The following is a 17804-nucleotide window of genomic DNA, read 5'->3' on the forward strand; positions in this document are numbered from 1 at the left end:
GATTTTCATCAAGCATTAACTATATAACTAAGTTATATACTGTATTATACGAGATACCCTCGGTATTAATAATAATTATACAAAGTATAAAGTTACTTTTTATTGTAGGAGAACCAATTCTTGTCCGTTCCCTGTTCAGCAACGTTCCGTATCATCACAATATTGTTCCGTATCATATGACCCTCCTTTGCGCAACGCAGTTTTCTGTCAAATCGAATTAGGAACTCAATGGCGGTTAGCTGTTTTGAAATTGATCGTTAACCTTTTTGAAATGCTTGAAATAATTTTTGTTTATAGTGCCAGTTTTAAGTGTTGTTTTTGAAGTCATGGTGTGTAGTGCATGTGAAAATGAATTCAAAATAACTGCGAGTCTGTTTACACCATTTTTGAGGTGAATAATTTTGATTATTTTACGATAAATACCATTGTAAACATTGTATTCAAACTATTTTATGCTCAGGTACTAAGTTATTCCATTTGAGAAAACTATAAAACTGCATTTATAGTTATATATGAAACTATATACTATAGTATGAAACTATACTATATGAAATTGATCGTTAACCTTTTTGAAATGTTTGAAATAATTTTTGTTTATAATGCCAGTTTTAAGTGTTGTTTTTGAAGTTATGGTGTGTAGTGCATGTGAAAATAAATCCAAAATAACTGCGAGTCTACACCATTTTTGAGGTGAATAATTTTGATTATTCTACGATAAATACCATTGTAAACATTGTATTCAAACTATATTATGCTCAGGTACTAAGTTATTCCATTTGAGAAAACTATAAAACTGCATTTACACCAAAGTTATTAACAAAATGTTAATAACTTAATCCTCATACATTTTATTAGATTGAACGCAACTTGACAAACACATATGTTCATTTTGTGTATGATAAGTTATGTTCAATCTAATTGATCTAAGTTATTAGCATTTTGTTAATAACTTTGGTGTAAACACAGCTTTATACTGTAGTAAATTTAATGAAATCCTGTGTTAAGAGTTTTAATTGAGTGAATCACAGTATAAAATTTGATTATTCCAACTGTTTTACTGATGTTTTATAGGTTAAAATCGCTTTCAAAATGTCAGTTTTCAAATCTCTCTCAAGTAACAAAAATTCTAATACATTAAGTATAAAGCTTTGATGTGAGACAAGATTTTAGTTGACCTGGGTTTGGTAAATACGTAACAAATGATTCTAGTTTTATAAAATTCCTATATAGGCCTAGCAGTATTAGTGAAAGTGACCGGCATAGTGAAAATATAATCCCCTGAGATCTTATGGGACTATTCTCACTCACCCGGCTGAGCGAGTATGAATAGTCCTATTAAAATTCATAGAAATTATATTCTCACTAAGACTGATATTTGGGAATCCAGCTTTATACTGTCTTTCTAAGAGAATTGTTTCCCTATTAGATCTATAGTGAGGTTCACGTTATAAAGTCAGCACCTGATTAACATTGGTGTTGCTATCCTTGTCTATCATCTGAAAAATCAGGTAGCGCTATCCTCTTCCTAATCTACATCGTTGACAGATTGTGTTTGGAGCATTTAGAAAGCTTTGTCGAATGATAGACATTATGTCATTATAACGTGGATCTCACTTTATATGAAGGTACCTTAGTATTCTCAAAGATTATGTAATTACCAAGGTATTCAATCTCAATTCATTATTGAATCATATTGTATTTGTCAATAGAATATTTCAATTATTGAATAGTAAATCTTGATAGTTAGGATTAAATATTTTGTTGATTTAGTGCTGTTTTCACAGTGCTAGTTTAAACTAAAAATTATCTTAAACAGGACTTAATCGATATCAAGAATCATTTGTTATGTGATTCATTTTGATTTAAAGCCAACAGCTGATTGAATTCAGTTTAAGCTTCCACTGTGCAAACGGCCCTAAATATATATTTCTACTTTGTTGAAAACCGATCGGGGAACAGTGCGGAGGTGTAAAGAGATAGAGCTATCTGCTTTGTTGAATGGTAGTCAAGGATAGCAACACCAATGTTAATTAGGTGCTGACTTTATAACGTAGACCTCACTATAATATAGCGTAAGAAGAGTATAGGGCGTTTATGTTGCAAATATGAGTGTTAACTGAAGCCGATAGTCCTAGTAGTTGTTTTTGGTGAAGCTATGTGACGCTGGTAGTCTCTCATACTGTGCCCTTCTTACACTCTTACACTCCCAACAACACACTAATAATAGACAGTGTATAGGGTGTCTATGTTGCATATGTGAGTGTTAACTGAAGCCGATAGTCCTAGTAGTTGTATTTGGTGAAGCTATGTGACGCTGGTAGTCTCTCATACTGTGCCCTTCTTACACTCTTACACTCCCAACAACACACTAATAATAGACAGTGTATAGGGTGTCTATGTTGCAAATGTGAGTGTTAACTGAAGCCGATAGTCCTAGTAGTTGTTTTTGGTGAAGCTATGTGACGCCGGTAGTCTCTCATACTGTGCCCTTCTTACACTCTTACACTCCCAACAACACACTAATAATAGACAGTGTATAGGGTGTCTATGTTGCAAATATGAGTGTTAACTGAAGCCGATAGTCCTAGTAGTCGTTTTTGGTGAAGCTATGTGACGCTGGTAGTCTCTCATACTGTGCCCTTCTTACACTCTTACACTCCCAACAACACACTAATAATAGACAGTGTATAGGGTGTCTATGTTGCAAATGTGAGTGTTAACTGAAGCCGATAGTCCTAGTAGTTGTTTTTGGTGAAGCTATGTGACGCTGGTAGTCTCTCATACTGTGCCCTTCTTACACTCTTACACTCCCAACAACACACTAATAATAGACAGTCAGTAGTCGACAGTAATTGGAGAAGAAATTTGCAACATGATGGTCCTTTTACCATGGGATATCTTTTTATACTATCTCTTCTCTATGGCAACTATTTTATTTGTTCCAGAAGTTCAATTCCAGTCCGATCCAATTTCAATCCATGTTCCAATTTCATAATTTCAATCCTTTCTTCTGTTCCAGTTACAATGCAGACAATGAGCGGACCCATCTCTTAGTTCAGCAAGCAATGAACTAGGTTGTCGGAAAAGAACTAGAATTTTGGAAGTGAATTAGAAGTGAACTATAATGCCTGGGAACTAGTGGAAGATGACGTCATCGCTGCTAGTTAGCCGCAGTCGGCTCCAATGAGGAGGCTCATCACTGATGCACAGGTCTACATTCAACTTATTTATTCATCAGAAATAGTATATTTCGCACCTAGAGCAGGAAATGAGATTTTTCCGGGTCGAAATTGGTTTTCAAGTCCCGAGGCCGTAGGCCGAGGACTAGAAAAGATTGAGAGCCGGAAAAACATTTTTGCCCGTGGTGCGAACGCTTTTTTTCGCCACACACAAAAATAAACAATATATAATATATGAGAATAGTTGTTTACTTAGCACTTCCGAAAGCAGAAGTGGAAGGTGATAGCTCTAGCAAATCTGAGGTAATCTGAATATCAGGAAATTGTCCAAGTATTTTTATTTTTTATTCTGATTTGTCTAAATAACCTAAAAGATGATGTTCAATTATGTGGGAGGTTGAGTTTATAATTTTTTATTCTTTCAAATGACAATAAGATGATATTATTATAAAATGTTTTAATTATTGAATAATGAACACAAATAATGAAAAGTTTTTTGATCAGCTGTTTTGATCACCTTTCTTAGTTCCATGTTAGCGGCTGGAAAGGGTACTCTTTCCGGCCTAGGCCTGAAAGAAACCTGTTCTGACGTCAGACGAGAGTCGTCTGCAAACAATGTCTTTTAGATCTACAGCTGCTTTCTGTGCAGTGTGGCGAAAAGCATATTTACATAATAATTGTGTAACTATAATATAATGAATATACTCCCTGCGTAGTAGAATCTAGCATATCTGAGGCACTCCTTCAAGATACAAGGGCTGTGTGGCAGAGAGGACCTATAGTGAGGTTCACGTTATAATGGCAGTGGAGAAAGATAGCAGAACAACATTGCCGAACCTCTGTCTTGTCAATGCCTTCTATAGACGGTAGCTGATACAGGTTTAATATTGACTGTTCATTCTCTGTTGAAATAATCAATTATTATATTTTAGTAAGCAAGATATTATATTTTTTTCAATAATTTCATGATTAATTTTCATAATTAAGATGAAATATTTTGTTAATTAATTATTAATTCTACATTGTTAAAAGACGATCTGGCAACAGAGCAAAGCGAGAAAGAGATAGTGCTATCCGCTTTGTTGAATGATAGACAATGATAGCAATACCATTGCTAATCAAACACTGCTATTATTAGACAGTAATCGGAGAAGAAATTTGCAACATAGACGATCCTTTACCATGGGATATCTTCTTGTACTATCTTTGGATATGCTATCTTTTCCCTTATAATAACAGTGTGTGTTGTTTGTCTGTTTTCAGGCCAAATTTCGCAAAATGGTAGAAGACCAACGTGTAGTAGGAGGGTCACAACCCCCTCAAGCAGATGGGGTGGAGTCCACCCCCACGCCTGCACCCTCTAGCCAGGATGGAGCAACTCCCAAGGCTTCCCTGGACGCTGAGAAAGGTGGGTGAAAAGATTCAAGATTCAAGATTTCTTTATTGCGAAAAACATTTATATACAAATGCATAGCATCGTCATAATAAATTTAACATGGTAAATAAAAAGTATTTACATTCATAGAAATAAAAATTCAAACACAAGCATTTAAACAGCAAAACAAAAATACCCTCAAATTAAAAACTCCTCTTTTCTATACGGGCATTTTTCTATTAAAATATTTTTCATGGTTCTCTTAAATTTACCCACTTCTAGCTCCTTCAAATGTGCAGGAAGCTTATTATAAGCTCTTATATCAAACTCCTTAAAGCAGTTCAATGTATTTGCATAATTGCACTGGTTCACTCTAAGAGATTCAGAATTTCTTGTGTAATGGTTGTGAACGTTGCTATTTACAGAAATACTTGCTAAATTAATTTTCACATACATAAGACATTCAAGAATGTAAATAGCTGGTACTGTCAAAATGTTGAATTTTCTAAATAAATCCACACAATGAAAACGACTATTCACATTAGCAATAACCCTTACTGCTCGTTTCTGTAACACAAATAGTTTCTTTGCATTCGTATCATCACCCCAGGCAACAACACCATAATACAAATGAGAATGAAGATAAGTAAAATACACTGAAATTAAAACACTCTTATCAACAATGAACTTCAATCTATTCAATATAAAAATTCCCTTCGATAGTTTGCCACATAATATTTTGATGTGTAGGTCCCATTTTAAATTGCTTTGAACTGTTATACCAAGAAACTTTGCATTGTCAGGTTGTAATCTAAATCCAAATTCCAAAATTTGAGTTTTGTCCTTATTAAGACACAATGAATTAGAAGCTGTCCAATCTTCAATTATCTCATTAACCGTATGAGATAACATGTGAATGAGACACAAATTTATTAAGTTATAGAAATACATAGTAGGCCTTTCAAACCTTTTCACACTTTTAGTTCCAGCACTTTTTCCCAAGTTTCCTTTTTTCAAATTTAAAAAAAAAGACACTAGGTAACTAATAGTGTTTATGGTAAAACGTTTGAAAAGGTTACTATAGTTTGGGAGATATTACTTCTGAATTATAAAGCCAGCGTCTAATCCACTCGACTATGTATTTTGATTGTATTGTTTTTGATCGTGTGTTAGTGTTGAATAGAACTATTGTTTGACTGACTATTGAAATAATGAAAAACTGTAATATAAGTTAGTTTTAGTCAGTGGCGGCTGGTGTAAATATAGTTTGGAGGTTGCAGATACCAATCCTAACTTTGATAGGAAATAAGAATGCAATAAATAGGGATTATTAAATTGTCATTTCATAGAACTTTAATTATATCATTTTGTCAAGTCACTGTAAGAGATAACAATAAGTGAAATGAATAAGTTAGAAGATTGAAACAATACAACAGAAATAGAAAGCCCAAAACTGTTCTACATATCAGTCTTAATATTATTAGCCTGGAAATACAATAGCACAATTATTTTTTAAAACTGCCGCTTGTAACAGACGAAGACCGTAGATTCTACATGGAATTTGCAACAGAAAATGTCCAGTAAAACTTTGTTATACCTTAGCTTTAAATATGAATGGATTTTTCCGATATTTTTGAAAAACGTCAATAACTAGTAAACTATTAGTCAAAAAAAAAAATCGAATTGTAAGGATATGGTTGGATAGAAGAATTAATTTCCAATAAGATTCATTTAATTTGATTCTTTGACTTTTTGATTTCTTTTATGAGCGTTCAAACTGTTTAAAATTTGGCTTTGAACTTGACGAATGCCACGCGCTCATGCAACCCCCTACAGCTTGTGCGGAATTCTCAAGATTTGGAGGTCAATTTCAATTTCATTCTCAATTGTTATCAACTAAATATTCAACCATCCAATAAATTTTTAATAGAATAAATATAGCTTCAGTTTATTACACGATCACTTACATTATCCTCGTTTATTACACACACGTTTATTTCGTTTATTAGCCTACTCCATCACTTACAATCCTCAAATCAAAACAAACAAAACTTTTCAACGTGGTCTGTCGTCTGTAGTGTGGATACTATCGACTATCGCATACGAAGACAGTCTTCATAGATCGATATTGTTGGTATCGTATTGTTAGTTTCTATACAATGACTGGAAGAGCCTTCCGTTGTCATAGCAACCAACTGGTTTGCCAGCACTTTATGCTTCCAATGTTATTTGCCTCTTAGATATATGTATGTGTTTAAGGTCCTGTATATGTTCTTTGTAATGTCTGGAAACGGTGGTCATACGTTGCTCAGGGATGTTCCCAGCTATCAAACTAGGAGAGTGACAGCTGATTTACTGAGACTTCCCAAATCGTATACCACTTGTTTCCAGAAATCGTTTGTATTTCTTGGCCCCAAGTTTTTTAATAACATCCCAATTGAAATCAAGAGGGTTCAAAATCAACTTGTTTTCAAAAAAAGAATTCTTAGATGGCTCAGAGGTCTTATGCCTGACCATTTAGAATCCTTATTTAATGTTATTTCGTAGTTTAAATGTAATTTTGGTGGCTGGCAATAAGCATTAGTAAGATGAGCTGTTATTGGAAAGTGTGCAAGGTGAGTGAATGTGAGAGTGAATGGTTGCTAGTCTTTTCTTTTTCTTTCTCCTTTTATTCATGCATTTAAAATTAGTTGAAGTGATATTCATTCCTGCTTGCAAACGTGGAGTATTGTATACTTCCAGCAGGTAGTATTTTTTATTCCAATTCACAAATTTACCGTATTTCTAATAAAACATACCAGTAATTTATTTTATTAATCTTCCATTAATTATTTTTCATCTTACTGAGCTGAGTGTTTTGTTTTTCTTATTGATTCTGAATGTGAATATTGTGAGTTTGAATAAATAAAATTTGAATTTGAATATTCTTCCATATGAGCGACGCGTCATAGGGGGTTGCAATTGCTATGCGTTCCTACTTCGGACCGCGCAAATTCAAAATGTTGGACTATCTGTTCTGGCTTTCTGTTGTATGAATTTTGTCGGAATTGGGAAAATAATTTTCAATAATATGACCATCAAATTGAGGTGTTATTAAGACGTTTTAAAAAAGGAAAGACTCTTTTTATTGCCTGATTTGTTAGGGGTTGTTCAACCTTAAGAGGAGCCGCCACTGGTGTTAGTGTCGAATAAAGCTATTGATTGACTGATTATTGAACTAGGATAATGAAAAACACTAATATAAATATTGTCACCCACTTTTGTGTTTTTCATTACGGAAAAATACCAGACAACAACTGTATTGATTATCGAACTGCTTTTTTTCAGGGGAACCGCCACCTCCCCCCGTCTCCTCATCCTCCTCCTCCTCACAACCTCCTCCGCCTCCTCCGAGAGAACGCAAGATTCCTCCGGTGCCAACAGCTGTGACGTCATCAGCATCCTCGCCCTCAAATGTGGCCGCACCGGCATCAGGAGTGACTATGTCATCGTCCTCTATAACAGCTGTGACGTCATCAAGTGTGGCCTCAACGTCTTCTATGGCATCAGGAGTGACCGCACCATCTTCAGATGTGACGTCATCACTAGAGAACGGTGCGGACTCCGTGCAACAGCTAGTGAGACCCCCGAGTCCTGCCCCCGGGCCCAGTAATAAGGCCGACACTTCAGGTGAGTTTCTAGATACTTGGGAATTTAAATTAAGTCTATAACCATCCTTGGTTAATTGAGAATCTATATGCAAAATGTCAAGTTAATCAGTTGAGTAGTTGAGACGTGATGATGCGTCATTCGTGAATTTTCTATCCTCTACGTGTATAAGCGATAAATATATTATTAAAACAATTCTAGGCAAACCCAGACTTTATCCTACAAGCGATCTTTTCAATGAATTCAAAGTACTAACTGTTCGACAGCTGTACATAAAAAATTTTATAATATATATTAAGAAGAATAAAAATAAATTTCTTCTTTGTGAAAGAAACTTGAATTTGAATTTACGTCCTATTAGAGAAACATTCCATCAAGACAGGATGGATTTGAATGTATGTAGAAGACAATTCACTTACTTATCACAGAGGATAATAAATCTTGTTCCTACTCATTTTGTTGCCAATACAAGCCGGAGCAAAAAAATAAATTGCGAGATTGAGGAATGAATAAGATCAAATAAAACTGAAGAAAAAATCTTCTAAGCACCAACTGTTTCTTGTTTTTAAGTTTTGTTTTTTTTTTATCATAGAATAATAATTATTGTGTTTTACTAACTTTTATCTAATTTAATCTACAAAATTATATTTGTGTGTAAGTTCCACTAATCTTTGTTCTTTTTTTGGTTTAATTTCTTAGTTTATATTGAATAAATATTATATTACTGCAACTTAGGTCTACGCACAGGTTTTACCTTGTAGGCTACTCCTTAAACATAGATGGACATAAAAAAATATACTGCAGTTTTGGAATCATTTTATATATTTAATAGTATTTTTCTTGTTTTATTTTTAGATGTTATAATATTAGATTATTATAATTGTGTATGTTTTTTGAGAAATAAATTTTAATTTGAATTTGAATAAGCCACCCTTTCATTTATTATACAAAGTTTGCCAGAGAAACTTACTTATTTGAAAAAATTCCTGCGCGGTGAATTCGTCGCGTAGAGTGGCAGGAGGGGGCGCATCTAGAGAGGGGGGGGGAAGTTCCCAAGTTTATCCTCCCTCAAGTAGTGATCATGCTCTGGTCTAGGGAGCAGCGGGCCTTCGCAGTTGAGAGCTTCTTTTCTAATGGTCGATCACTTGTTGTTGCTACACAACGTGCCTTCCGCGCTCGATTTGAAATTCCTCCTCACAGACTCGTTCCTGGCCGTAATTCGATTCTGTCGTGTATTAACTCATTTCGGGAGTGTGGAAGTGTTGCTGAACCCAGAAATGAAATTCAACGAACCATCAGAACTCCAGAAAATATCGAAAGAGTGAGGCAGTCAGTTGTGCGTTCTCACCGGCGTTCGGCGGCTCGCAAACACGCAGCTGCTATGGCAATTTCTGACTCCAGTGTTTGACGAATTTTCCATGAAGACCTTCAATTCTCCATCCCTATGAATTGGCTGTTGTTCCTGAATTGACTGAACGCGATTTTGTTGCCCGTCAAAATGCATGTGATATGCTGATTGACAACCTACCTGAAGACGCGGTCATTTTTTTCAGTGACGAGGCTCATTTCCACATGCGTTTCCTCAATGCGATTTTTTTATGGGGTTATTCGAAATCGCTGGTTTATGTCGATCGACCACGGACCATAGCACACCTCAAGAACAACATTCGCGACGCCATTGCCAACACACCGATTGGTATACTGCAACGAGTGATGGATACAAATTTCAAAAATCGACTTCATCAGTGTATGCGCAATAGGGGTCGCCATTGATCTGATGTCATTTTCAAGACTGCATGGAAAAAAATTGGGATATCGTATTGTCATATAAAAAAATCTGGTGTGGCGCACTCACACAACTTTCCTTGCCGTTATGAAAATTGATCACCTGACGCTAGTGTTCCCGCGCATCTCAAATCTACTATTCAAAGATTTGAGCCAGCTGATGACAGGGCAATAACGCTGAAGACACACATGAGGTCTGCTATCTCTTCATAGTGAATGATTTAATAGAATCAACAATAATTTGCAATTGAATAATCACATTTTCTCGAATTTAAAGCTTATTTTCAATTTTAGGTGAAAATGTTACTGAACATTAATTGTAGAGATTTTCATGCTCAATCTACTCCACTTATTTTTTTTGTTTCAATTGTATCTGAAGCCTGATAATTGGGAATCTATCTGCATTGATGGGGCGGAGCTCCTGAAATTTTTACAGATATGAGACTTGTGGCAGTTGATAGAGCTTATCAATGACTATTTTAGGTATGAATTTGATCAAAATCGTTGGATCCGTTTTCGAGAAAATCACGAAAAACCCTGTTTTTGACAACATTTTCGCCATTTTAGCCGCCATCTTGAATTGCATTTGATCGAAATTGTTCGTGTCGGATCCTTATAGTGTAAGGACCTTAAGTTCCAAATTTCAACTCATTCCGTTAATTGGGAGATGAGATATCGTGTACACAGACGCACATACACTCATACACACACACACACACACACACACACACACACACACACACACACATACAGACCAATACCCAAAAACCAGTTTTTTGGACTCAGGGGGCCTTGAAACGTATAGAAATTTAGAAATTGGGGTACCTTAATTTTTTTCGGAAAGCAATACTTTCCTTACCTATGGTAATAGGGCAAGGAAAGTAAAACAATTAGGATCAAAACAGGATTAAAACAATAACTGAAGTACTTCTGTTTTTATTGATCTTTCAAATAAGTGAGTTTATCTGGCGCACTTTGTATTTTAGATTATTCAATCCACGTTCCAATGAACGCGAACTTTGTGCGAATTGGTGGCCGGATTTGTGTCAGTTGTGTGAATTGAAACCAAGTTATTATAATGAGATCGACGTTATAATGGCAGTGGAGAAAGATAGGAGAACAACGTTGCCGATCCTCTGTCTTGTCAATGACTTCGACCTGAGTCGCGTAAGTGTGAGTTGAGCCTAAGGGCATGATAAACATATACATTTATAACAACATACCATACTATGGTGAAGAAGCGGCAACAATGTTCAAATATAAATAATGTAGTAAGAATATTCACTGAAAACTGTTAACATTGCCTAAAGTGAGGTCCACGTTATAATGGCAGTGGAGAAAGATAGGAGAACAACGTTGCCGATCCTCTGTCATGTACATGACTTCTTTAGACGGTAGCTGATACAGGATTATTGTTGTAATATCAACTGTTAATTCTCGTTTAAAATAATCAATTATATTTTATCAAGCAAGAAATTATATTTTCTTATTAAGAAGAACGTTGCCGATCCTCTGTCTTGTCAATGCCTTCAATAGATGGTAGCTGATACAGGTTTATTGATGTAATATCAACTGTTCATTCTCGTTTAAAATAATCAATCATATTTTATCAAGCAAGAAATTATATTTTCTTATTAAGAAGAACGTTGCCGATCCTCTGTCTTGTCAATGCCTTCAATAGATGGTAGCTGATACAGGTTTATTGATGTAATATCAACTGTTCATTCTCGTTTAAAATAATCAATCATATTTTACTAAGCAAGAAATTATATTTCATAATGAATTTTCATAATTGAAATGTAATATTTTGTTGATTAATTATTAATTCTACCTTGTTAAAAGACGAGCAACGGAACAGAGCTAGAAAAGGATAGTGCTATCCGCTTTGTTGAATGATAGACAAGGATAGCAATACAATTGCTAAGCAAGCACTGCCATTATAACGTGGACCTCACTATAGAATGCATGAATAATAACTGGGAACATGTTTGAATTGAACATGGATTGTGTGATGTTGTTGTATTTTTTAATAATATTTTGAATTTGTTTTAGTTGTGTTGGCCTCCTCGCCGGTGGCATCGACTAGCAGCTGTCAGGTGACAGAGCCATCCTCGACCTCGACCTCCTCCAAGCAACAGTTGAGCCTGAGGTTGGACAACGATCGGCTCAGGCGGGAGGTGGCCGAACTCAGGCGGTTACTCAGTGCTCAGGTGGGTGCTGTTGAAAGATAGCATAAGAAGATATGCCATGGATTGTAGAAAGCATTCAAAGTTTGCAAGTTTAGTATCAAATGATGGTGTTGTGTATCAAGCTGAGATGATACTGTATTGTGTTGTGTTGATACTGTATCGTGTTGTGATGATACTGTATCATTTGTGGTGATATGTCATGGTAAAGGACCGTTATGCTGCAAATGTGAATGTTAGCTGAAGCCGATAGTCCTAGTAGTTGTTTTTGGTGAAGCTATGTGACGCTGGTAGTAATCGGCTTCAAATTTGGAATATAAATGATCGATATTCATGTTGAAAATTTCAAGCCAATGTTTTTGTTAACAATACAGATTGAAGTGGACAAATCCCCTGCGCCGTATGCCACCAACTCGTCTTCCACTAGAAACTTGGAAGTTGCAGTTGGATGAGAAAAGAATGTCGGAAGACCGAGGAAACGGTGGACACCGGAACAAGCTTTACAAGCCTAGTCCATCATGGATAATGATGATGTTTTTGTTAACTCAAGCCGTTTACTGTCTATTATTAGTGTGTTGTTGGGAGTGTAAGAGTGTAAGAAGGGCACAGTATGAGAGACTACCAGCGTCACATAGCTTCACCAAAAACAACTACTAGGACTATCGGCTTCAGTTAACACTCACATTTGCAACATAGACACCCTATACACTGTCTATTATTAGTGTGTTGTTGGGAGTGTGAGAGTGTAAGAAGGGCACAGTATGAGAGACTACCAGCGTCACATAGCTTCACCAAAAACAACTACTAGGACTATCGGCTTCAGTTAACACTCACATTTGCAACATAACGGTCCTTTACCATGACATATCACCACAAATGATACAGTATCAACACAATATGATATAGTATCATCTCAGCTTGATACATGACACCATCATTTGTTACTAAACTTCCAAACTGAGTGAATTTCACAAGCCGAATAAAGATCAAGAAGGTAAACAACTTTCAACATAATATTCATAGTATATTAAATTGCAATTGAATCATGAATTTATTCTAGAAAAAAACGTATTAATAGCCCAATGAAGAATTGTTTTCTTTATGACAAAAGCAATTTATCTTTTTTCCACTTATTGATACTGGAGCAAATCGGAATACTGCTTCAATTGATAACATTATCAATTATTGAGAACAAATTTATGTGCTTATATGAAATAATCAATTTGAAATTATGATTCCCGAAGGAATAATTAAATTTATTGGTACAGATAGATAATTCCTATTTATATCACCCATCCCTTCTCTCTCGGCTCAGTGCATTATTTTCTCCAATTCCCCAAGTAGAATCATTCATTATCCCAAGAGAACTTATCAATATCAAATGCTGATTCTTCTCCAATGAAGAAAGTATCTTCTCAGAATGATATTAAAATTTATTCACCAGAAGACGACCATGTGGGAAGAGGCAGATAAACTTGTTGATGCGGGTCAAAGATGTACACACTCATGCATTTCACGTAGGTAGACTTCCAATTAAATAGTTGAGCCACATGGTGCTGCATAGTGCATAGGGCAGGATGAAATTCGTCAAAATATCAACGACGAACTAACAACAAAAGGATAGATAGGTGGTCAATTTCTGTAATGAATATTTCATTGTAAGCTGGGATAATAATTGTACCGATTAATTGTATTGGAATTTTTCGTTTGAGAAGCGAGCACATGTGCATCCACCATTATTTATTTATTTATTTATTTATAAGGTTAGCAAAAAAAATACAAGAATCGGAAAAGAAAAAACAGGCTATTGCCTAAAACTTCTTCAATTTCCTAATTTAGTTTTAAATTGTCCAAATATTATAGGTTATGTCCATTCAAATTTCTACACCAAATCACAATCTAAAATATAAATTAGAATAAAACAAACAATTTTAAATTTGTATGGATTAATAATAAAATTTTCTTAAAAACATGAAACAAACTATAAATTCACAAAATAAAGAATAAAAACACTTGAATTTTGAGCTCGAAAATATCACATTCACCATAGCTATATAACAGCTGTATTATACCTCGTACCTGAACCATATCAGGTTACCTGAACCATATTATCTTAAGGCATATCTTCTTATGCCATCTTTTCTCTATGGTTAAATGTCGTAGAAAGATAACATAAAATATACCTTCCAGTAGTCGTAAGTTGAAAGTGTGGGTCCTATTTCCTCTTGTAAGCCCATATTTACAAGTCTAAATTCAAGTATTGAAAGTTTACTTTAGTCATATTTACTTGAATCCAAGTGTTGTATAAAATGTCGAAGCTAGTCGTGTATAATTTAAAACAAATATCACAAGTGTAGCCCACTAGTTTTGTATCTATAATTAATTTGATATTAAACTATTAAATAGCTATGCGAACTTTGTTGTTCAATTAGTCTAATGCTTGTTCTATTTATAATCTTGCTTTCTTCTTTATAATTATAATCTCTTTCACCTCATCTCTGGAAAGTTTCCACTTTTATTTTTTTAGGTACGTTAGTTATAATTATACTACCTACGTTGGTTATAATTATCAACTCGTTTGTAATTTTCATTGTGTCTTTGTTTGATCTTTTTTTTAACCTGCCTGAGCACAGGTTTTAAACCTATGCAGGTATCATTTTTCCTCAAATATTACCCGTAATTATTTATAATAAGACATTATATTTATTCTAGCAGCAATGTTACTTTCTTATTAATAAACTATAAATATATAGCTACATTTAGCATCAACTTGCTAATTCAATAAGTAAGTACCCTTATTGTTTTTTAGTTTTCTTTGTTTGTAATGTTTTTTTGGAAAAATAAAGTTCAAAGTTAAATATAAAAATTCATTTGTGATTGTAGGTGGGCGGGGCCTCGTCTAGTGCACAAATGAGCGGAGCCAATGGCATGGAGGGGATGACAGATGCTGACAAAGTGCTGACTTTGCAGAATGAGTTGGCTCAGGCCAGGGAGGCGTTAGCTGGTAAGTTTGCTGTTTGAAAAATATTACATTTTTATTCTAAATATTACTATTCTAGTTTGTCCAATTGATTGTATTTGAAAAATACAGAGTGCCTCACGAAATATGTTACAGCTGAAGACCGTAGATAGTCTACATGAATTTCGCAACAAAAAATGTCCAGTTAAATTTTCTTATGTCGACCCTAGTTTTCGAGATTTTCCGATATTTTTGAAAAACGTCAACTAAAAAGCCAAATAGAGATAGAGATAGATAGAGAGATTTCTTTATGTATGTTACAATATTTTTTGGCTTTTACACTAATTTACATCAAATGACGGTCATGCTAATTATACAAGGAATCTTACAAAGTATATATAATTAATCAATGAGAATAACGATAATATAATATTGTGTTGTAACTTCATAGTGTTTCAACAAATAATTGTCGATTCTTTAAGAAGGATATAAAATAATGTCCTTCCCATCAAAACATGACCGGGAGATTGATTGATTGGGAGATTGATTGATCATTGATTGATTGATTGATTAAGATTAAACGCACTTCTTTATTTATGTAGTTTAAAATATATACTGGCTTATACACTTATATACAATAGCTTACAATACAGCAAAATTATAGATGAATTTACACAATATAGACTAAGAAAATAATTATTGAACTGTATATGATATGAAATAGCAATTTGTAATATAATAACTATAGATAATTATATTGTTATGCATCTACATAAATTGGCGGAGCTTTGGACATATCAATGTCCATTCTTTGGAAAGAATATTCAAAATATCTTTCCCACTAACTCTCTACCAAAATAGAGAGAGACAGAGAGAGAGAGAATTGTATATTGATCGTATAAGTAGGTTCAATGTCATCATCCCTAGATTGACCTCAACCCCTAACGCCACCCCCCCCCACCCACCACAAAAAGGGAAATTTCTATTGGCTAGTAATTTCCCTTTCCCATTCACAACGCCAGCCAAGTGGGAAAGTTTGTGTCCGTGGGGAAATTTCTGTTCCTAATAATTCCCCTTGCACTCGTTTCCACCCCTTTGCGCGATTAGAGGGAAACGTGACGCGTGAGGGAAATTTTTGTCTGATAGGAAATTCCCTCTTGTATTACATTGATGGATATGGGAGCTGAATGGGAATATTTGGAAGCTTTTGGAAGCTGCAGTATCTCTATAGTGAGATTCAGGTTATAAATTCAGCACCTGATTAACATTGGTGTTGCTATCCTTGTCTATCATTCGACAAAGCAGATAGCGTTATCTTTCTCCAGCTCCGCACTGTTGTAAAATCGTTCGTATTCTATGAACAAAATGTAATGAACTACCAGAATCTTTAATCGCAATTATGAAAACTTATAATCAAATAATGATACGATATTTTTCTTGGCCAATAGATATATTTGAGATGGAATTGATTTTAATCAAGTTATTAACAATTAATATTAGATCTAGGGATAGATATAGGGGGATGACTTGAGTCACAGCTATCTACTATAGAAGGTAGTGGTAACAGAGAATCGGCAACGATGCCGTCCTATCATTTGCACTGACTTTATAACGTGGATCTCATTATAGTGTATAGCATATCGTATTGACGATATAGCATATCGATTGATATTGAATTTCTCGGGTTTTAATTTGATTTTCCCAATTTCCAATTGATCTATCAAGGCAATTAGTTTCGCATTACTTCTACCAAATTTGTAATGTATCATTAGTGGTGATATGCCATAGTAAAGGACCGTTATGTTGCAAATGTGAGTGTTAACTGAAGCCGATAGTCCTAGTAGTTGTTTTTGGTGAAGCTATGTGACGCTGGTAGTCTCTCATACTGTGCCCTTCTTACACTCCCAACAACACACTAATAATAGACAGTGTATAGGGTGTCTATGTTGCAAATGTGAGTGTTAACTGAAGCCGATAGTCCTAGTAGTTGTTTTTGGTGAAGCTATGTGACGCTGGTAGTCTCTCATACTGTGCCCTTCTTACACTCTTACACTCCCAACAACACACTAATAATAGAGAGTGTATAGAGTGTCTATGTTGCAAATGTGAGCGTTAACTGAAGCCGATAGTCCTAGTAGTTGTTTTTGGTGAAGCTATGTGACGCTGGTAGTCTCTCATACTGTGCCCTTCTTACACTCTTACACTCCCAACAACACACTAATAATAGACAGTGTATAGGGTGTCTATGTTGCAAATGTGAGTGTTAACTGAAGCCGATAGTCCTAGTAGTTGTTTTTGGTGAAGCTATGTGACGCTGGTAGTCTCTCATAATGTGCCCTTCTTACACTCTCACACTCCCAACAACACACTAATAATAGACAGTGTATAGGGTGTCTATGTTGCAAATGTGAGTGTTAACTGAAGCCGATAGTCCTAGTAGTTGTTTTAGGTGAAGCTATGTGACGCTGGTAGTCTCTCATACTGTGCCCTTCTTACACTCTTACACTCCCAACAACACACTAATAATAGACAGTGTATAGGGTGTCTATGTTGCAAATGTGAGTGTTAACTGAAGCCGATAGTCCTAGTAGTTGTTTTTGGTGAAGCTATGTGACGCTGGTAGTCTCTCATACTGTGCCCTTCTTACACTCTTACACTCCCAACAAAACACT

General features: G+C 35.1%; 1 protein-coding gene across 1 annotated transcript in view; it reads left to right on the forward strand.

Annotated features, from left to right (window-relative positions):
* The first annotated feature begins 238 nt into the window (after window positions 1-238).
* Window positions 239-17804, forward strand: part of LOC111061885 — a 72427-nt gene continuing 54861 nt past the window's right edge. The window contains exons 1-6 of the mRNA XM_039441209.1: window positions 239-391; window positions 3020-3210; window positions 4443-4587; window positions 7882-8223; window positions 12040-12197; window positions 15057-15177. Of these exons, the coding sequence (XP_039297143.1) occupies window positions 3184-3210; window positions 4443-4587; window positions 7882-8223; window positions 12040-12197; window positions 15057-15177 (793 nt within the window). The 5' untranslated portion in view covers window positions 239-391; window positions 3020-3183. The remainder of the gene's footprint in view (window positions 392-3019; window positions 3211-4442; window positions 4588-7881; window positions 8224-12039; window positions 12198-15056; window positions 15178-17804) is intronic.

The sequence above is a fragment of the Nilaparvata lugens genome, chromosome 14, assembly GCF_014356525.2.
Source record: "Nilaparvata lugens isolate BPH chromosome 14, ASM1435652v1, whole genome shotgun sequence".
NCBI classification, from domain to species: Eukaryota; Metazoa; Arthropoda; class Insecta; order Hemiptera; family Delphacidae; genus Nilaparvata; species Nilaparvata lugens.